At 35.5% G+C, this 22,476-nt stretch overlaps 1 protein-coding gene across 10 annotated transcripts in view; it reads left to right on the forward strand.

Annotated features, from left to right (window-relative positions):
- The window catches only part of RAPGEF2 (Rap guanine nucleotide exchange factor 2), a 315,781-nt gene that overhangs the window by 110,895 nt on the left and 182,410 nt on the right, over nt 1–22,476 (forward strand). For 8 of the 10 annotated variants that reach the window (XM_056802818.1, XM_056802822.1, XM_056802824.1 and 5 more), the window contains exons 2-3: nt 945–1,015; nt 7,334–7,390. In XM_056802818.1, coding sequence (XP_056658796.1) covers nt 945–1,015; nt 7,334–7,390 — 128 coding nt within the window. Of the gene's footprint in view, nt 1–944; nt 1,016–1,670; nt 1,762–3,066; nt 3,136–7,333; nt 7,391–22,476 lie in introns of those variants that run through there. The other 2 variants (XM_056802826.1, XM_056802827.1) reach the window with 2 other exon arrangements.

The raw sequence follows: 22,476 nt of genomic DNA on the forward strand, positions 1-22,476 counted from the left end.
AATGGAACTGTCAGTGGTCTTTTTGCATTTTTTTAAACACACACACACACAATTTACTAATAAGTACTTAAGAAATGCTGTTGACCAATTATTGAAACCTTTTGGTGTGAAGGTGTGTTCAAATGCTGCCCTCTAACAAATATATAAATAATAAATAAATTAGCTATGTGTTGTTACACTTAAATATTTTTATATTTCTGTGCCTCCAGGAAGCACTCCAATACTATAAATTGTGGTAAAGCAAGTTTTGTACCAGGGACTTCCTATGTTGATGAAATCATAAGTCCAAGCAAAAAAAATTATAATCTTTGTTTTAGTAATGTAATGTCATGTATTTCTATTGTTTTCATGCCTTTATATTCAGTGAGATTCATGTCTGTTTCCTCCCACAAATCCTCTGAAATGACTCCATCCCAAACCTAGGAACACTTCCTAATGGGCCATTTTATGTTTCTTGGATATAAGTGCCATGCTGGAGCTGTCCATCATACATTAGCCTGATTTTTCACTACATTTCCAGTTACACTTGCCATTAAGTCTATAATGCCCTTCTTTGTCCACAAATTGCCATTCTTGTTTTTTTTAATCAGTGTTACTTACACCTGTCATCCCTACTGACCTTTCAGTCTGTCACCTACAATTCTGATTCTTCAGAAATCATTGTAGTTCAATGATTCTCAGCCCTGTAGTGTTTTCTTTATGAGGCGGTGATATTCCATTACAAATATATATTTAGCCATTTTGCAATTACTTAGTTTATAGGTTGTGTCTAGGTTTTCACTCATCTGGGTAAAAGTTATCTGTTTTCATACAGGTAGTCCTTTTCCCTTTTTGTGATTTCTCTAAGATACAGTACTATTAATTTTAGTCAATATAGTGACTTGTACAATCTAATTTTTTTTAATAAGCCTAATGATTTTTCTTATTTTCTTTTTTTAACACAGGATCTAGAAATAGTGTATTCCTATTTACATGGAATGGAAGCTTTGTCCAACTTAAGGGAGCATCAACTCAGGTATGTCATTTGCAGATTAATCCATTAATGTGATTCCTGGCAATATATGTGAAGATTCACGATAAGGATTCAATAAAATAAGATGATAAAACTGGCCTAGATTTTGCATTAGTTTATCAACATACTTTTATTAAGTTCCTACTATATGCCAGACATTGTGCGGAATGTTAGAATAGTGTTTTGAGTCACTGCCTGAGAATTGATATTAAATATTGGTTACAAAGCAGAAGAGTGGTAAGGGCTAGGCAATTGGGGTTAAGTGACTTTCCATAGACACCTTTTTAATTCAGCCAATACCTTGCTTGAAGTCATAGAAGCATATTGTCCCTTTCTTGTGTGAATTCATTTTTCATAATTTATATATAAAGATTTTTCAGAAAGTTTTAGAGAGTATCTGTACTTTCTGGGAAAGACTTAAATTTGGGTGTCCCCCTTTTAAAAATAGATACGTATTTTTATTATTAGGAAGAAAAGACCATCTGACTTGGAAGGTTGTCATTTCCTTGATTGCCAAGTATAGATAATTTCAAATAATTCTGTCTTTAAAAAAAATTATAACATCAGCAAGCATTTAAGTACTTATGATGTTCTGCCAAGTACACTGCTTGGGATCTGGGATGCAAAGAAAGGCAAAAACTCATTCTCTATCCTTAAGGGGTTCACATTCTAACAGGAGAGAGAGACAGCATATAAACAAGTGTGTCCATACAAGGTATTTATCAGAAAAACTACAGGTAATCTTGGAGGTAAGTTTTATTTGCATGGATCAAATCTATAGAATGAGAAATTGGACTAGATTTCTTTAGGTCCTTTAAAATACTAAATCTCTAAATGCCTTTGTTGGGTTTCATTAATAATGACCTTGACTTTGAAGGTACAAGATAAAGGTTTCAAACACATTCATTTTGTGAAAATATTTTTTTCTACTATTGTACTTGAATTCATAAGTCCAAGTTTTCTAGCTATGGGTAAATTGAGCTTACTGTTAAAATATAGAAATGGATCTCTTTTCCCATGTTGCCCCCTCCCTCTGCCCCCTTGCACCTTATCATTGGAATAAAAAGAAAAAAGTCAAAGAATTATGAGTTATGGTACCTTGAGGTTTGACTTTGTCGTATTTTGCCTCATTGAGAGATGTGTTGGTCCCCAGCTGGAAGTCCCTCAGTGTCTCTTCAATTTCTTACATTTTTATTATTCCATAATTATTTTTAGAGCCACATGATTGAAAAATCCCAGCATATGGTCCCAATGGGACAGTTAAAACTAGTTTGTCATTCTATCAACTGAAATAAGTTACTTACTGGTACTTATGGACAGCTAAAGTGGCAATGCTTAATCAGTGAGGTTTCATGAGAGTCTCCAAAATCCTGAAGTGCTTTTTGGGGGAGAAATTTTTTTTTTTGTATTAAACATGTAATTTGATTGGTGTAGGGAATACTCAGTGAGGAAATTGCTAAAAAAAGAATTTGAATCTGCTTTACTAATTTTAATTTACCTTTAGAGAATGGTCTGGGGCAGTTAGAGACTAAGTGACTCCTCTAGGGTAATGCAATGGATATTCATCAGAAATGACTTGAACTCATTCACATCTTTCTGACTTTGAAGCCAACTCTGTCCTTTCTGCAATGCTGCTTTTCTCATTACCAGTTTTAAAGTGAAAAGAAAATATTCAGTATAGAATAACAGGGCAGTGGATAAATTTGATTGACTTGTTTGCTTTTAGGGTTTTTTTAAACTGTGATCATAGGTAAGTCACTCATTGAGCATCAATAGCAGCATTCTAGTAAGTGTGTATGTGTGTGTGTGTGTGTGTGTGTGTGTGTGTGTGTGTGTGTGTGTGTGTGTCTTTTAGTCTGTATTATTGGAGATAGTTCCCACATTGACAAAAGAACAAATAATTTAAGCATGGTTCTAATTTAATTAATTAATTTAATTTCAAAGCATATTTTAATGTGTTTGAATTCTTTGCAAAATGCTTATCATGGATTTAGAGGTTGATGATTCCTCTATGATGATTTTTGACCTGCCTCTTTCTCATCTCTGTGTTAAAGAGTATATGGTAACTCGATTGGCTAGACCATCTGAAGCCTTAACTGAGTTTCTTCTGACAGACCTGTGAGGTGATTTATATTTATCTTTTATCAGGGAATTGGACACTATGATATCAAGAAAACTGATTACCTAAGTATCAGATGATACCTAAGTACTATATCCAGATAAACTGGATATGTATGATCCAATGACTTGTTTTACAGCAGCAGAATATAATTAATTTATTGATAGGCTTCATTCTCTCATGCATAAAGTGTGGTATGTTTGTTTAGTATTCTCCCACACTTTTATTTAAAGATGCCAACTGGCTCGGTGTGGTGGTTCATACCTGTAGTCCCCATTCCTGAGGGAAACTGATGCTGGTAGGTCTCTTGTAATAGGGCCAACGCTATTTGAGAATTTGCACTAAGCTTGGCACCAATATGGTGAGATCTGAAAGTGGGTAGCTACTCTATTGTCCAATTGTCCCCAGGTTGGAAATGGAGCAGAACAAAACTTCTCTGCTGATCAGTCATGGAATTGGTCCATGAGTAGTTGCTGTATTTTTAGCTTGGACAAGATAGTTCTCACCACTGTATCTCACCCCCACCTACCCAAAAAAGCCACCTAAACATGCCAACTATAAAACTAGCCATTTGTTCTTTATTAAATGTTTATTTTCCAATTATACTTCAAATATCAATGAACTTGTAAGCATACCTGCTTCATATTTAGTTCTTAATTGAAAAGTATCAAGAGAATTAACTTTCTGAAATGAAATTTTTAATAAAAAAATTTTAAGTTAAACATAGCTTGTAGGAGAAGTTATTTAAAGATGCAGTAAAGTTTAACTAAGAAAAACAAAACTATTGGGTATTAAGAACACTATTCAACTTAAAAAAATTTTTTTTAGGGAGTGTAAAATCTCCAAAGTATATTTAAACAAAGAAAAAAGTAAGACCTAATATTTCTGATGACTCATTTCCCTAAGTGAGTACTTCTGTTAACAATTTTTATGTAACCTTTAGTGTTCTTTGGACACTTTTTTATTGCAGTCAATATAATACAGCTTATATTTTGCCTCTTTTGACCTGTATTTATATATTGATTTGGATATCTATTCTGATACCCAAACCTAAACTATATCTCCGATATTTGTCTTCCTTCCTTCCTTCCTTCCTTCCTTCCTTCCTTCCTTCCTTCCTTCCTTCCTTCCTTCCTTCCTTCCTTCCTTCCTTCCTTCCTTCCTTCCTTCCTTCCTTCCTTCCTTCCTTCCTTCCCTCCCTCTCTAGCTTCCTTCCTCCCTCCCTCCCTCCCTCTCTCCCTCCCTCCCTCCCTCTCTCCCTCCCTCCCTCCCTCTCTCCCTCCTTCCCTCCCTCCCTAGCTTCCTTCCTTCCTTCCTTCCTTCCTTCCTTCCTTCCTTCCTTCCTTCCTTCCTTCCTTCCTTCCTTCCTTCCTCGCTTCCTCCCTCCCTCCCTCCCTCCCTCCCTAGCTTCCTTCCTTCCCTCCTTCCTTCCCCCTTCCCAAGCTTTTACATGCTTATACACATGAAAATGTGCATACGCATGTTATGTAATCTTGAAAGACCAATTTTAATTGGGAGTAGAAGGCTAATCTTAGAGTTATTTTTTTAAAATATATTGCAGTACATTATTACTTACAAGGATTTCTTTCAATTCTTGTTGAATGGTGGACCGCTTTTTACAGTTTAGTTTTCATAATCTTAAAAAGTTAATGGTTTTCAAGATAACATTTGATTTCTTGTCTCATTCTAATGAATGATTTGATACTCCTCATGGAAAAGGGCAAGCTTAAGAGTTGTAAATAAGAGCCAGCTAGATGACTCGGTGATTAGAAAGTAGAACTGGAAATTTTAAATAGCATTCAAGATCTCTCTGGTTTATTTGCCTTTTATATGATTTCTCCCCCCTCCCCCCGTCCCTTCCCCCTGCATTCCTTTTATTTAGATAATAAAAGGGTATTTTTACAGTACAATTCATCACTCATTTATCTGGGAATTACTTGTTGGAAAGTCTTAATCTATTTCTGAAACCACAGCAAAATACCAAAACAACAGCAAAAAATACCTCCCTCCCCCTCTCCCCATGCCACAGAGTAGCCAACATGTGATAAAATGTACAGAAAAGCTCTTGGCCAGGAAATTCCATAAAGTCCTCACTTGGTGGCATTGAAGAATATTTTATTGATTTTTATTTTCATGGCATAATCATTTCTAGGCTTACTCTTTATTTAAAATTTAAAGAAAATTGAATGGCCCTGCTAGAGAGAACATCCAGAAGTGATAGAGGACAGCATGCTACTCTAGGAGTAAACTCTATCTTCTGTCTTAGAATCAAAACTAAGTACTGTTTGCAAGGTAGAAGAATGGTAATAATGGGCTTCAAGTGACTTGCCTAGGGTCACATTGCTAGGAAAAATCTGAAGCCAGATTTGAACCCAGGAATTCTGATCTCTAGGCCTGGCTATCAATCCACTGAGTCATCTAGTTGCCCTCTTCATTAAGATTTTTGGAATTATTTCTAAGATTTTGGTAAAATAAGAAAATAGTTTTTCTTGCCATGGACATTTATAGCTTATCTCTTCCCCTTGCCCTGAAACATTTCCAACTGTTGGTTTTCCTTGTGTCTGTTACTCAGATTTACTGAGTATTGTAGCATTGTAATGCTTTATTTTGTACTTTGCTATTAAATGAGAGCATTGGAAGTTCCTATCTATCAGGAGTTTGAAGTCCTGTTCAGACCATAAGCCCAAGTTTCAAGTATATATATACTTGAAATATATACTTATATACATATATATAATGCAATTACATAGAAGAGTAATAAAGTATTTTGTTTGGTCAGTTAAAAAAGTGGAATGATAAACAATAAACAATTTCATGATATAATAATTATTAAACGAATTAATAGGGGATTAATATGAGTTGCTGTAGTCAGGAAAAGAAGACCTCTTGAAAGCGATGACATTTTGTCTGGGCTTTGAAGGACAGACAGGATTTAAAAGGTGATCATATGAGGAAAGGGTATTTTTTAGAGGAATACCATGTATAATGAAGCAGAAATGATTAAGATCACTTGTTACAGTGACAATTGGAGGTCTTATCGATAATAGAGAGCCTTTGTATGTTCTCATATTGGGTAGCTAATGTTATTGAGACAATTTAGAATGTTAGGAAAATAGAGTGAACATTTCTTTATCATTTTGTAATTGAGCATGTTCATGACAATACTTTAAAAAAAAGAAATGTTAATATCTCAGACTGATTTTGAATGTATAGACAGAAAGACCAATTAGGGTACAACCAAAGCAACCCAGTTTTAATTTGATGGGGATCTAGATTTATTGTGTTGGCAGTGGGAGAGGAGAGTAAGGGATAAATATAAAAAAAAATTAAAAGTTAGAATCTTTTATACTTGGGCAATGTTTGAACATTAGGTGTTGCAGGAAAGAGATGAATCTCAAATACCTTCATGGCTTTGAGAGTGGAAGAACTGTGAGTCAGATGAACAGAAATGGAGAAATTGGAAAGAGAAGCTTGTCTCTGTCTCTGTCTCTCTCTGTCTGTCCTCCCCCCCCCCCCCCACCTCTTTAACTATATATATATATATCTAGGAGGCAGTTGGAATCATGGAACTAAAGTTTGAGTGAGAATTTTGAAGTAGACATGTTGACTGAGGAGTAGATGAGGGATAGATTATGGTTGGAGCCCTAACCTCTGAATTTATTTCATTTTCATTTTGATTTTCAATATACTGATTTGTACACTATTTGTTTTAGGCAATTGATGATTCCTTCATATACATATACAGTAATTGAATTTGCTGTGTATACTGTACAGATATCCCTTCCACATTGTGACCTCCCCCCTTGGTATAGCTATATTGTGGGTTGGTATAAGAAATTTAATGGGAATTTGTGGGAAGTTTTGCATATGAAGACTAGCAGACGACACTGAAAAAATTTAGAAACTGAGAAATGCATCACATATGCATATTATGTATAATATGTAGAGTGTTCTATAATCTTAACATATTTTATCTTTTGATACCATAAATGTATACAATTTCTTTCACTGTAAAAACACCCCATAAATGAAAAGAAGTGAGTACCAAAAAAATTTATGAAGATTTCCCAAATTTCATGTCCCTAACCCCAAACTCCTGCGATGTGGAGGGGATACCTGTGTTTTATTATTTAACATCCTAAAACTAACTTAAGATTGGTGTGCATTTCACATCTGAAGTATTTTTAATTTCTTTTTTTTAGACTAATGTGTGAAACCGTGAGATATGAAAGACATGAAGCAAATGAGGTTTTGTACTAGTAAGTATTCTCTTTCTATAATGTTTAATGCAGTGAAATAAGTGTTTTTCTTTCAGAAAGTGTTAGTACCCACATGATGGATAGGTCTGCCTTAACGTGAATATGAGTGAAAACTTCCTTGATATCTTCATGACATAAAAATAAATTAAATTTCTGGTTAGCCACTGTGATGAAGAAGTTGATTTTGACAGTCCCTTTTGATTTAAATTAATTTGTAACATGAACCAATCTGAAAAATGATTTCAGATTAAGCAGTAATTTTATTCTATTAATTCTATTCTTTAAGAAAGTTGTGCCTATCCATTATCCCTCTAGCCACTTAATGAAATCAAATAATAATAATAGTAATAATTTATTGTTATTGTAAAGGATATATGTTAATGAGCCTTAGATTTTTCAGTGAGAATTTATTACACATCTCCTTGTACATAGCCTTTTAAAGTATTTTTTCTTTATGTTTGCATTTTATTTCAGGATACCCTATATTTTCTAACATGAAAATTATATTTAAATGCAAATCCATACCATTGTACTTTAAAATGTCAAAAATCTATGATTTCATCATTTATAGGTACTCCCTCTATTGTTGCAGAACTCAATTCAAGGATACTTTAATCAATAATTTCATTAGTTACTATGGCCCCACCACACACACACACACACACACACACACACACACACACACACACACACACACACACACAATCTAGTGACCATACATCAGATGAGAGGTCTGTCCAAACCTTCTTCGGATTAGTTTTTGTTCTAGAGTTCTTCATTGGGCCTGTGCTTCATCCCTCTCCTTCTTGGTAGAAACTTTTAGAACTTGAGTTCTTTTCTCTTCAATTTAAAAAAATCCCAAAGAAACCTTACCTTTTGTCTTCAAATTGATACTAAGTATCAGTTCCAAAGCAGAAGATTTGTTAGGGCCTGGCAAAATTGGGGTTAAATGACTTTCCCAGAGTCATGCAGCTAGGAAGAGTGAGGCTAAATGTGAACCCAGAACCTTCTGTCTCTAGGCTTGGCTCTCAGTCCTCTGAGCTACCTAATTGCTCCTAGAACTTTTTTTTTCCCTCCTAAAGTAGTCCTAAAGATGTATGGACCACCTATCTTCATGTGATGATTTAAATTTGGAATAAACTTTAGTCATGGATCTAAATGTGAGATATATGTGTTGGAATACTTATATTCTCTGAAATCATATAAATAATTTCAATTTATTGAATTTTCTTGCTGCTTTTGAGGTTTCGTGACACTTGGGTAGAGAGCTGGGGTGGATTCTGGAAGACACGGGTATAAATCCTCCTGACATTTAATGACTTTTTGACCGTGGCAAGTCACTTAACTTTGGGTGACTCATTTAGTTCTCTAGAGTTTAGCAAGACATAAGAAAAGGCTGCACTAGTGAAGACAATTTCTGTTTGAAGAATTACCTATGCTGACAAAAAGAGACATAGTGTATTTCTGTATTACTTTTGCTATTCATGTTTGTGAAGACATTCTATCCACTCTGTGATGTATTCAAAATAATTCAGAAATTATCATCCTTCATGATGCTAAGACAGTAGAGTAAATGAAAGAGCAAGAGATCTTTTTATATACCGTCAATATATTGACTTTGGTTTCTGCTATAGAACCACTTGATAGAGTTCCAATGATTTTGGTGGCAAGAACTTTATTTGATCTTCAATGAGGGTGGCTATAATATCTATAGGAGTAATTTCCAGGCTGCATCTTGATAGGGTCATTTCCCCTGGTGATGACTGAGGGCAGTTGTCTACAAGCATTAAAATTCTAAGGTTTGTGGGCTCAGGATCCTGGCATGTCTACATTCAGATGTGAGGAAATTGGTGGTCAAGGTGGTAGTGGTAGTTCAACTTAGCTGGAACATGCCTCCCTTTGTCTCTCCCCTAGGACTTTGTCTCATTCCCTGGGGTTCCTTATTGCCTCAGCTGCATTGGCTTTCTTGCCTTGCTTGTGCCAGTTGTCTAGCAGCTGGTAGAGTAGATCTAAAATACAATATAGAGTAGATCTAAAATCACATAATACATATGATTAGTTATAGATATGTAATGCATGAAAAACATTCTCACATTAGCTGTGTACAAAAATGTCCCTCTCTTCCCCCTCCCCAAGAAGGCAGGTAATATGTTGTATCTTATTATGTATGTCACATATATTTTCCTGTTAATCATATTGTGAAACAAGATGTATATTGCTTACCCTAGAGAAAAATTCATGGAAAAAATCAAATGAAGCATGCTATGTTTCAATCTGTATTTTGTCTGTTCCTTGTAGGGCAGTGGATAGCCTTTGTAGTTATGAGTCCCTTGGAAGTATCCTGGATATTTGCCTTGTTGATAGTGGTTGATAATAGTTAAATCATTTGTGGTTTATCATCAGAAATTATTATTGTTGCTTGATCTACTCACTTTACTTTGCTTTACTTCCTATTTTGTATTTCTAGAATTTTTAATGATCATCTTGTTTGTCATTTCTTATGGCATCATAGTATTCAATTACAATAATATGCCATAATGTTTAGCCATTCCTCAATTGAGACATCCCTTGTGCTAAATGTTCTAAGACATTGGTCTGTATCTAGTTTCTGCCAAATGGCTTTATCATTTTTCCAATAATTTTTACCACTATATTTTGTTTCCCCAGCATGTATAGGATGAAAAAAATGATAGTTATAGCAATTGATTCTTGGATCTTTTTGATTTAAAAGGGGGGGGGGGGGAAGCATACAATGGCATTAAAATGAAAAACTAAATGCTGAAGAAGCACCAGTTAAGTTTTATGACACATTTTTATACCCTGGAGCTATCTCATTGTTGGATATGACAGCTGGGTCACTTTTACTTATCTGTTATTGGGCAGTGTCCTTACAAATTTCTTTCAACATGCAATTAATTAGAGAGGAAAAATTATACTTTTTTAGGTCAGAAATTCAGAAGTTGAGTTCTTTTTTGATGTGTATTCACAAACTGCAGTCACTTGTCTCTTATCTATGCCAATTTTCCTTATCCTCTTTGATCTTCCAAAGGATCTGAACAGCAAAACAAAGCTAATGATTTTTTCTAAAATTTCATGCCAGCAAAGAAAATAAGTACCTCTCTTTGAGCTTACTTACAAAGCCTGATTTTTAGCCTGAACTGTTCTTCACTGATTTTCCCAGCAGATTTCCATTAGACTTGTCAAAAAGTAAGTTAAAAATCATGTTATTTATCTGTTATGTAAAAATAGCAGAGAAAACCTGCCAGAATGACATTTTTCTCTTCATTTTTTGGGCAATAAATCTCATTTTTGATTCTATTACAGGTTGTCAATTTAACTTGCATTGGAATGAAACTCAGTCAAATAGCTTGGTTTAATCTTTTTCCTATCACATTTTATGAAAAACTGCCAGAGCACATTAGGACTGATGAAGAAAAAGATTTATTTTGAAGTACAACTAAATAGAACTTTATTCTCTAATATGTTTATTGATGGCAGGTAATTATTACAAAAACAGCTCCTCATTATATGTTGGTACCCTTCTATATTAGGACTTGTCATAATGTGCAGTCATCACCAATCATGATCTGGTTTGAATTTTTTCCCCGGGGCGGGGTTTACTTTCTAGAAGCAGCTTCTTCAAATGTGAATTCACCTCTACTGTGGTCTTTTGGTATGACCCATCGAGTCTTCCAGTATAATTCTGGAGATATTAAAAAAAAATTTCTTTGTGTATCAAGGTCTGGTGAGTTTGAAAGCAAAAAAGTAGTTCTTTCTCATTTTTTATAAACATGTAATAATCTTCGGTGTCAGGGTGTGACTTCTGTTCGATGAATTTAACAAATTCAGTTTTAGGAATAACTTCCAGCTCAGTGACCCTACTCAAGGGTACCTGATGTTAAGCTCTTTCTTTCTAAGAAAAAATATCCTTCTTAGAATAGCCCAGTGTTGTCTGGAGATGGTCTTGTACAACTATCCTTTTTAAAAAGAATGTCATTCATAATTTTCCTATTTTCAGAATATATTTTAAGAGTCTTGATTTCATTTGCCGGCTAATTTTGATTTTCGACATGAATAAGATGTTAAAAAAATTTCAATGGATTAGGAAACTTTGGCTTCCACTTCCACGTAGCTTGGGAAGGTACTTTCTTTTTCGAAACTGCTCCCTGCTTTAATTTCCAGGATATTACATGTTTTGGTGGTCCTCCCAACTGTAGACATTTCCCTAGACTTCAGTATTTGGTTTTCTGTTGTTATTATATCTTTATATTTCCTTTCTTTGATTTCTTTTACATTTCCTAAGGCTTATTATTAGTTGATATTCTAGCCCTCATTAGCTGATTTGAACTGAATTTTCTCTTACTATAATTCAAATTTTGACCTTTTGCTTGACTTTTAATTTTAGCTATCCAGTTGTTCCTTAATCTGAAGCTATCTCCCAACCTGGTCCACTCCTCTAATTCCCATTTCGTACATGGGAACCAATAGTCTCCCCCCCCACCACCCCACCCTCACTTCCCCAGCGTTACAGGCTCAGTACTTTGCAGCCCACTTTGATTCCTTCATTTCTTTCATGTTTGGTATGGTAGAGTGGGGAAGCTTTTCCATTTGGGGTCAAATCCCAAGTCTTCAAATGAATGCCAGGGCACTTCATGCTCAAAATCTAGGATACTCTCATCATTACAAATGGCTCTAAGATTCATTGGCACTTTGTCACACGCTTTTTAATCTAGACTCTCATTATCTTATTCTTGGATTAATGCAATTCCCTCATACTCTATTTACTTCATAACATATATTAACCTTCAAAATATCACATACTTTGGTTCTCTCCTTATTGCCCAATATTATTGCTCACTGCTTTTTTACATGTCTTTTATGTGATGGTATTTTCTTCTTAGTTCCCTGACTGTATCATGCTTGTTTCCACCTAGATCAGTTTCTTCCTCTATAAAATGATGAATAGGTAAACTCTGAGGGTCTTTTCAGCTTTAGTTCTGTGAGACTATGATCTTTGAGGACCTCTAAGGTCTAACAATATCATCCTGTGACTTCTTGAATCTTACAGTGATGTATATTTTGCTAGCAAAAATAGAAAGATATGAAACACATTACTTTAAATATAGATTTTTCTTTTCATTGAATTTTAATATTACAAATCACCAATGCCTCTATTTCCAAGGACAGAGAAGAGAAATCTAGAAAACAGCTAAAAGTGTTCTAAATAAGAAGATTTCACTTTTAAGTCCTTTTCATCTCTCACTTGGGATCATCATGCTAATTTTCAGGTAGACTTCCTAGGATGATAAAAAAATGAATTCTCCCTGTTCTTCCATTGCATCCTGTCAAAGTAGTTCAGCAGGACATTTAATAATGCAGCAAGGGGCTGCTGCAAATCTGTTCTGTTGCTTTTCTCTTTGCTCCCCAAAGGTGTATTATACCTTATAGCCAGACAGTTGGCAAAGTTCTGTTGGGCTCCTGCCAGGCCTGCACTGCAGTAAATCAGGCTGCCTTGTTTATATCTTTCACTATGAAGCTATTTTTCCATGGAAGATTTTAGCCAATGTTGGCCAGTAGGACAAATAAATTCAAGGACTTGGCAGATAGTTCTTCATAGATAAACAGGTACTAAATAAAGACTTAATATTGTTTTATTATTTAAAGCTTATGGATTTTATTTGAATTTAATTTCCTTTTTCCCCTTTCATTGTTCTATTCATCAGTGTTTATAGCATTAAAGAATCAACTTAGTTTTGTCTCATCAAAATTCAAATATGTTAATAAGGAAAACAATAGGAAATGTTTAATTATTACCTTTGCTACATAAGGGTCAGAACTGGTAGAATCTTCATAAAATTATATCATGTCATTTTAAAAAACTTTAATTTTTTTACATTATATTTTATACATATAGCACAATTAATAAATTGTTTTGTACTAAATTACAGACATTTACAAAATTCCTCCAGACAATTTTTCAATATGATTTAAAACAACCAAAAACCCCCTCCACATCCAGATTATAAAACAAAATTACCATTCAGTGTAACATAAATGCATTTAAGAAAACGTTAAATACGTGATAGGAAACTTTTAATTCTATAACTCTTCATTTTTCTGGAATAGGTGACTCCAACATACACACATCACCAAGAGCTATCAACAAGTAGAAAACCATTCTCTTTAACATACATTGCACATGTGTCGTTTTCCTCTCTTAAAAGATGCTCTGTTGAATATCAGTCATAGACTGAGCTCTTTTCAAAGTCCTGGAGAAAATTATTCTCCATAAATTCTCCCAAATTGAAATCTATTAGAAAATCTTTTTATTTTAAAATTGTATCCATCTGGGTTATGTTGTTGAATTAAGATGAAATGTTTTAGAACATGGAATCCTCCCACTTGTATTGGAATATGTGAATATCTCAGCTATATTCATCTAGTGTAATTTGCATTACCTTTTGGGAATGACTATAAAAAACCCACTTTCTGAATGAGTTTTGTGATTATAATTCATCCACTGGTTTTATAGAAAAGAACATTGAAAAATTCCCTTCCATGTATTCTCCAGTTTAGTAATAATAACCTATTTGGAGTTCCTCACACAATAGAGGACTCCATTTTAATGCTTTTGCACCTTTGTAGTGAGTGTATGTATGTCTTTCCCTTTTCCCTCTCCTCTTCCCTGAGACGAACTTCCTTTTTATCTCCGCCTTTTCAAATCCCTGGCTTTCTTTAAGATTCAGGTCAGATCTCACCTTTGCATGTTCTCCTTGGTACCACTGCTTTCCCATCCTATCTTTATTTTGTCTGAACTGATTTTGCATCCATACTCACATTATGTATGTGATATATATGTAAATTCCTTGAGAGTAGGCATTTTTTTCTTTGTATCTCTAGCTCTTAACACCAGACAGGTTTAGCAATTCAGTTAAGTATCTAATAAATGCTTGCTGATTGCCTTGGAGTAAGTGAATGCACTTGATGAATATATCTCTGCCCCAAGACCACTAGGGGTAGGCAAAGTACACATTTATAGGGTCAACAGTGTCTAAGAGAGTGGCACAAAAGCTGTATATTTATTGTAAATAATGATGAATTCCATAAAATTCTATTCTCTGTGGTATGGAAATGCATTAAAATAATGCAAGTTCCTTGTGTTTTAGTGAAGGCCTCTAGTCAACCAGTAACCCTAACTCTTAGGGTTGGGAAAGGTGTCATTTTCAAATATGGCCCAGGATATGCACATTTCTTGCCTTGGCTCTGATTTGTTCTTGGGTTCCTAGTTTCATAATAACTTGATCTACAAAGCAGAAATGCTTTTGATTGCTCTCCAGGTGACTATAAGAAGTGCTATTTTATTTGTAAGCATAAAAATACCAAGTCTTAGTAAGATTTAATATCTCTGAGGCTATATCATTTTTATTTTTCATAAAACTATTTTTACAAATTCAAAACACTTTTGAGTCTTCATATATGTATTTATAGAGAGTGCTAACATGGCAAGGCAGACTGGCATAGAAAAGAATTACCTTGCATTCAGGAAAACTTGGGTTTAAGTTTCTGTCTCACTGACTCTCTGGGTATCAGACAATACTCTTAAATTGTAGTATAATTGCTGATTTGCCAGAGGGAAATTCCCCAGCAAGAGTCCCTATGCCATGGAATGACTGATACTGTTAAAAGAAAACCCACAAATTAGGACTACTTGTGATGATCAGAAAGGTACCTAAATCGGACATTTCACAGAGTAAAAATTAGTGGTAAGTGGGATTTCTGGTTCCTGAGTCAAAGTGGATGGGGGAAACCAAGGGAGAGTCCACAAGCCGTCTTACGGAAGGGAGTAGAACTGCCTGAGAGAAATTCCCCTATGTGCTGGAAGTCCTTAGGTTCTGTGCACATAAACCTTCACCCTTTTGGAACCACTGGTAGTTTTCTTCTGAACTGACCAGGGTTAGTCATTGTGTACCAAGAAAGGTGAGGAAAGGAATCCGGTGGGGTGGGATGGGGTGCAGAAGGCATGGATATCACTTTTGTTGATGGGGAGGGAATGTGACTAGAGGAATAAAAGAGTTTTTATTAAGGACTTTTACTGTGTGATATCATTATTCAAAAGTGGCTCTATTGTCTGCAGGAGTTTATCCTCTAATGGGAAGGACAGCACACATAATAGAGTTGTGTCTAGGGAAGGGGATCCCTTTGGGCATCAACTTACAGGGATGATCAATCAGCAAGAATTTATTAAACATATACTATGTGTTCTCTGTGTGCTTGTAGGCCCTGGGCTAAGTAAGGTCTGGGATGCACAGAAAGCTCACATTCTAATGGATGAGATAAATTAAAACCAGTAGAAACAAAATATATTCAGATAAATAGAAGATAATCAGTAGTCATCAGGGGAATCAGAAAAAATCTTATCATAGAAGATGGGATTGAATGAAGTCAGGGATGTTAGGAGGTGGTAAAGAGAAGGAAGAACCAGTCATGAGGGGCAGCCAGTGAAAATACCCACAGTTGGGAGAAGTATCTCATTTGGGGAGCAGGAAGAAGGTTGTTATCACTGGATTAGCAGTTTGTGTATGTGCTGTGGTATGAAGCTAAAGAAGACTGGAAATGTAGGTGGGTCAAATTGAGAAGGACTTAGACTGCCAGAGATTTTTATTTTTACTCCTAGGGGTGATAGGGAGTCCCTGGACTTAAGTTAGTAGGGAGAATGCATCTTTTAGGTAGATTAATTGGACAATTGAGTGGGGAAAAATCTGTGGCACAAAGATCAGCCAACAAGCTACTACATGGTCCAGGTGTGAGGTAATGGATAAGTAGATTGGAATACTCCTTCTAGGACCAAAGACACAAATGCCTTGATGGAAGGGAGGAGGGCAGTTTAGGATGGTGTAGCGAGGTAGTAGGGGTCCTCTTGGGGGATGGGGCAGAGAGTGAAATATAGCTGAAATAACAGGGCAAGTACCAGTAGGAGGTAGGGAATGCAGGAGTTTGATAGACTTTGGATTTGGTCTTTGGTGGTGAGGCAAAGTAAGATAGTTGCCCTGTAGAGGCAGGTGAAATAGGTGGTAGTGATAACCCTGGGCGAAAGGATGCTTAGGTTTTGTGGCTACTGAGATAGCTCTAGTGGTACAAATATAGATTTTAGGAAGGTGGGTCTGTCTCAGTTTCAGGTCTTTTAAGCTTCTTTGATCTACCATTGGATTGCTAGGGAAATGCACCTTTTGGTGAGGTATATGGGCCAGCCTGCTGGTAGGGAAACTTTGGAAATGGTTTTTTGTTCATGTATGTGCATTTATATGTGTGTGTGTGTGCGTGTGCGCTCGCATGTCTGTATTTGTTTTTGCTGACATGGTTTATGGTTTGCTTCCAGTGCTCTTTGTATTTAATGGCCATTGTTTTTATACCTTAGATGTATTCCTTCTGCAGCCTGGCAGGTGAAGTGATAGGGCTGACAACCTGGAAGCTGCATCTTTAGAGGAATTATGGTTTAGATGCAAATCACTATTGTAATGTCACTTTGGTGAGACTTTGCTTTCAAAAAAAGTTATGTTGTGAGATTTTTGTATAAATGGCAGAAGTGTTTTATGTAATGTGCTGTTAAAACAGAGTTTTAAGGAGATTCAGAGGAGTGTCCTCAGGGTTGTTGGCTGTGGTCTCTCTCCACTCCCTCCCCTTTCCTTTCCATCTAATGTCTGTATTTAAATTTAAATTTAACGTAATCTTTATTCAGGGAAGAAGTAGCATCCCTATAAATGTTTCTGCTTGAACAACTCCAGTCCCAGAGTTCTATCTCATGGGGATAGAATTATTGTAAAGTAAGAGTTCTAATCTTTATCACCTCCCTTTCCTTTCCCCTCTCCTTTTTTTACCTCTTGGTATCATGTACCTCATCGACAGGCCAGCCTATGGATCCCTTCTCAGAATGTTTGTGAATAAAATAGGATTACTAAGGAACCCAATCTATTGAAATATAACAATCAAAATATTGGAAATAAAGTTCAAGCATTCTTTACCAAGGACCCCTGATTTAAAGACAGAGACAAGGGTAATTAGGTATGCAGACAGGAAATCATCACTGTGTAGGTTACTTATTGAAGTTATGCAGATAGCAGTCCACCATGGCTGCCCATCCACTTTTACTCGGGTCCCCATCTTCCTGTCAGTCTTATACTTGGGTAATGTAGTGCACCTGCCTCCTAACAGTGTTGTTGTTGCTGTTGTTATGTAGATGCCAATGGCGCTCACAGATCCTGATCATATGTTTACTTTATGGCTTGCTTTTATTTTATTTTGAAAGATGAAAGTATTGACTACCTGTATTCAGAAGTTACATCCTTAATTTTCCACTTTTGTGCCCAAAATGGCTGAATCATAACCCTAAAACCACCTCTTGATGAGATTATATTTGAAAAAAAAGGTATAAAATGTGAATAGAAATTCATTCTATCAATTGAAGAACTGATTTTATAAGATAGTCATGTTGTAAATGTTATTTACATGGCAATCTGCTTTGTGATATTGATAGTGAATTATGTATTTTTGCCCTTAAGATAATATAGTATATTTATGTTTTTAATATTCTTTTGTATTAATGTATATGTGCTCTTTGGAACTTTTTGAAGATGTTAATTATTTTACAATTAGTTTGTTCACTCTGATTCATTTATTAGTTGCATGGTCCTTTAAGCATTCATTAAGCTCCTGTAATTGATAAGCACTGTATTTAGCAAAGGCAAAAGTGAAAACAGCCCTTTGCATACAAAGGCAAAAGTGAAAGCAATATTGTTCTCAAGAAACTATTGTTCTAAGTTTTGCTATTGTTCAGTTATGTCTGACTCTTTGTCACCTTATGGACCGCAGCTACCCACAGGGTTTTCTTGGCAAGGATACTGAAGTGGTTTGTCATTTCCCTTTCTAGTGGATCCTTTTTTTGTCAGGCAGTCAGAGGTTAAATGACTTGTATAAGGTCATGTAAAGGTTAAAATGAATGTAATAATTATTTTGGTCACCAAGGATTTTATTTATAAAATCCTAATGAAACACCCAAGTCAGCTGGACATTTTATGGTAATTTAATTGATAGTGGAGGAGATTAAGGAGGAGGAAGAAGGAAAGGTTTTGGAATATGAAGAAGGAAGGAGTCAGCTTGAACTCCAAAAAGGAAAGGGCTAAACCAAGATGCCCGAACCTGAAATCAGCTCCAGGGCAAACTCACCACCAAACCCAGACAAAATGACTACCACCACTTCAAGATTGTCGGAATGCCTAGCAAGCTGCCAGCCAGAGTCACCTCTCCAGGGAAAGAGGAAGAGAAAGGAAGTGACGTGCCTTATATAAACGGTTTTACGTCAGTTTCCTGCGTCTCATCTGTACCAATGATAGCTTAGCTTGACTTAGGACAGCCCAGGGGTCTGTCCGCTTTTTCTGCACATGTCTGTTGAAGGCCATTTCCTCAGATAATTAAATCTTGAGTTTGGTGCAAACCTTCCTAATCTTGTTAAACTAAGGAGGGTGGAGAAATTCAGGGTTCCCAAGACCTGATTTTGTTAGTCCAAGTATCTCTATTGTTATTGATCAGGAAATAGCTAAATCAGATCTTCTAAAGTATGGTCTGATTAGGGTGGAATAGTTTTAAAATTCACAGTCACTCACAATATTCCCCCTCCCCCCTTTTTTTTAATCCCTACTTTAAAGGTCTTAGTATCATTTTTAAGACAGAAGAGTGGCAAGGACTAAGCAAATGGTCTAAATAATTTGTCACAGAGCTGGGACTTGTCTGAAGCCATATTGGAACTTCCTCCCAATTCTAGACCTAACTCTCTATCCGCTGTGTTATCTTGTGTTACAGTGTATTAGGAGAGCAAATGCTCCTGAATAAGTGTATATAAAACCATACAGGGGAGATACAATATAAGCTTGGTAGTGATGAGTGATGGGTGGAGTGAGGAAGAGAAGAAGCCCTAGCAGCTATAAGGATCAAGAATGGCCTCATTTAGAATATGGTGCTTGAGTTGAGTCTTTTGAATGAAAACATTATGAGGAGGGAATGAGTACATTCCAGACTTGGGGAATAGTGACTCCAATTTAGAGAGATGGGAATGGAGGGTTATGTATAGGATATGGTAAAAAGGTCATTTGGCTGAACCATAGAGCTTGTGCTAAATAAGAGGTGCTAAGGCTAGAAAAGGTAGGTTGTGACTCAAGTGTAGTTTCTCAAAGCCTACTTTTCTCAAAGCCTTACTTTTTCTCAAAGCTGTATTTCTAAAACAACATTGAAGTGTACGTATAATTGTTATTCTTCTTGTAATAAAACCATAGCATTCATTCCTCTTCATATGTTATATAAGGTCCATTTTATTGAATTATTATTGATAAAAGAATAATATTCTGGATAATCTAATTTGCTAAATGAAATTAAATTTAAGGCATCAAAAATTTCTGATTTAACACTTATTTACTGGAAGATTTTCTAAAACATGTTGCTTATTCTCCTCTTATAAACAGAGAACATTGAATATAATTGGCTTTTTCCTAATAACAGTTATTCTTTTTTTTTTATTTTTTTTATTTATTTATTTTTTTTAATATATTTTATTTGATCATTTCCAAGCATTATTCGTTAAAGACATAGATCATTTTCTTTTCCTCCCCCCCACCCCCCATAGCCGACGTAAGTCCACTGGGCATTAGATGTTATCTTGATTTGAACCCATTGCTTTGTTGATAGTATTTGCATTAGAGTGTTCATTTAGAGTCTATCCTCTGTCATGTCCCCTCAACCTCTGTATTCAGGCAGTTGCTTTTTCTCGGTGTTTCCACTCCCATAGTTTATCCTTTGCTTATGAATGGTGTTTTTTTCTCCTGGGTCCCTGCAAGTTGTTCAGGGAAATTACACCGCCACCAATGGAGAAGTCCATTACGTTCGATGATACCACAGTGTGTTTGTCTCTGTGTACAATGTTCTCCTGGTTCTGCTCCTCTCGCTCTGCATCACTTCCTGGAGGTTGTTCCAGTCTCCATGGAACTTCTCCACTTTATTATTCCTTTTAGCACAATAGTACTCCATCACCAACATATACCACAGTTTGTTCAGCCATTCCCCAATTGATGGGCATCCCCTCGTTTTCCAGTTTTGGGCCACCACAAAGAGCGCGGCTATGAATATTTTTGTACAAGTCTTTAACAGTTATTCTTAATGACATTTAACTGTCAAATTATCAAACTACACTGTAGTGTTGAGACATTGGCCTGAAATCATACTTAACTTTGTAATAAATATATAATGAACTTGTATTTTCATTAATTTACCCATGATTATTAAAGCCTCATTTACACTCATGATGGCCACTGTGCAGATGTGTACATACTACATGTTTAATTTAATTATGAAGTATTCATTTTTTGTTTGATTCTTTAATGAGAGATATTTAGTATATTTATTGCCTCTTTAGCTGTCTTTATGTGAAATTAGTTATGGAAGTGAAGGCTAAAGCCTCTCCTACATTGTTTTCTTGACTTCCATAAAACCATCTTCTGCAATGTTTTTCATTATTTTCTAGAGTTTTTTCCCCCATGGAAAACATTCTGTTGTTTTTCTATTTATAGCCATTTCCTCTTCCTGTTTATTTTAATTCATTTGGTACTTTGCTTTGAGTTCTTGTTTTGGAAAGGAATTTTGAATTTCCTTGGGAAATATATATATATATATATATATTTTTAGATTTCAGTGTCATTCTTATCACTATATTGTTATCATTGATGTGGTAATACCACCATCTTGTGGATATTTAGAACATTGCTCCAAAAGTTCATTGTGCTAGGTTTTATTTTCACTAATGAACAGATGATGGAGACTTCTTATTTTAGGCTCTTAGAGCCTTTTTTTTTTTCCCCTAGTGTGGCAGCAGTTGAGTATGTTAGAATTTCAGGTTTCAGGTAATTGAGACTTTTGTTTCAAACTTGTTTTTGAGCGCATAATATGTGCTTGATTGCTCTATAAGGTACTAGATAAGAGAAGAAATAATGCAAAGCTTCCATCCACAATAAATGTATGCTTGGGAAGGCAGCACTTATGCACAAGAAATTAAAAATCAATGAAAATGTTTGATCACATAAAATAATAGACTTGGAGCTGGAAGGGGACCTTAAGGCCAACTTTTTTATCTAACAGAGTAAACTGAGACCCAGAGCTATGACTTGTCCAAGCTCACAAAAACATAGACTTTCAACCTTGGCTTCTCTGATTCTAGCATCAATGCTTTCTCCACTAACCCCATAGGTCTAAAGGCAGAGAAGGATTCATAAATGATGTAGGACTCAATTTGATTTTAAAGTCATTTGCATTTTAGAAGATCAGAGAGATAGAGGAAATAACCTAAACGCAGGAATGGAAACAGGAATGAGTATGGTTCATAGGGGAGCAGAAAGCCATTTTTATTTCAGCAGAAGATTGTGTCAGGAAATAGAGGAAGGTAAGACTGAATAGAGAACATAGAGTGCTTTGAATGCCAGTAAGAAAAGTTGAGATTTGATTGTGATAGGCAAAAAAGGAGTCATTGTGCCAAAAGTTGAATGAAACAAAAATTACCAATACGAAATCTGACAATGCATATCATATTGCATATGTTTAGTCTCCCAATTCAGCAAAGAAGGGAAGGGGTTGTTTTAAAAAAATGTCTCTGGACCCAAATTTGGTCATTGCAGTTATATAGTTTCTGTCCTACACTGTCCCTGCCCACCTCTGATCTTCTTGCCCATTTTCTCCTCCCTTTTTCTCATATTTTATGCATCCTTTACTTTCAGATTTAGCTCTAATTAGTGCAGGTCTGAAATCTGTGTTTTTACCTTTCTCTCTTACCAGTCAGTATTCAGACTCTTAAATCCTCTTTGTGAGGACGCTGTTCCCCCCATTTGGCTATTATGGCTAATAGCCAGATTTTCTCCAATTTTCCAGTCAGATCAATTGTACTTTTTTTTCATGTCATAGAACAGTTCTAGTGTCCATATCACTTCATTGTATTATATTATAATTGATTGCTATCAAAACTAGAAACTGTCTACTGTGACTTTTTTCTCTTAGAT

The sequence above is a fragment of the Monodelphis domestica genome, chromosome 6 (genome assembly GCF_027887165.1).
Source record: "Monodelphis domestica isolate mMonDom1 chromosome 6, mMonDom1.pri, whole genome shotgun sequence".
Lineage (NCBI taxonomy): Eukaryota > Metazoa > Chordata > Mammalia > Didelphimorphia > Didelphidae > Monodelphis > Monodelphis domestica.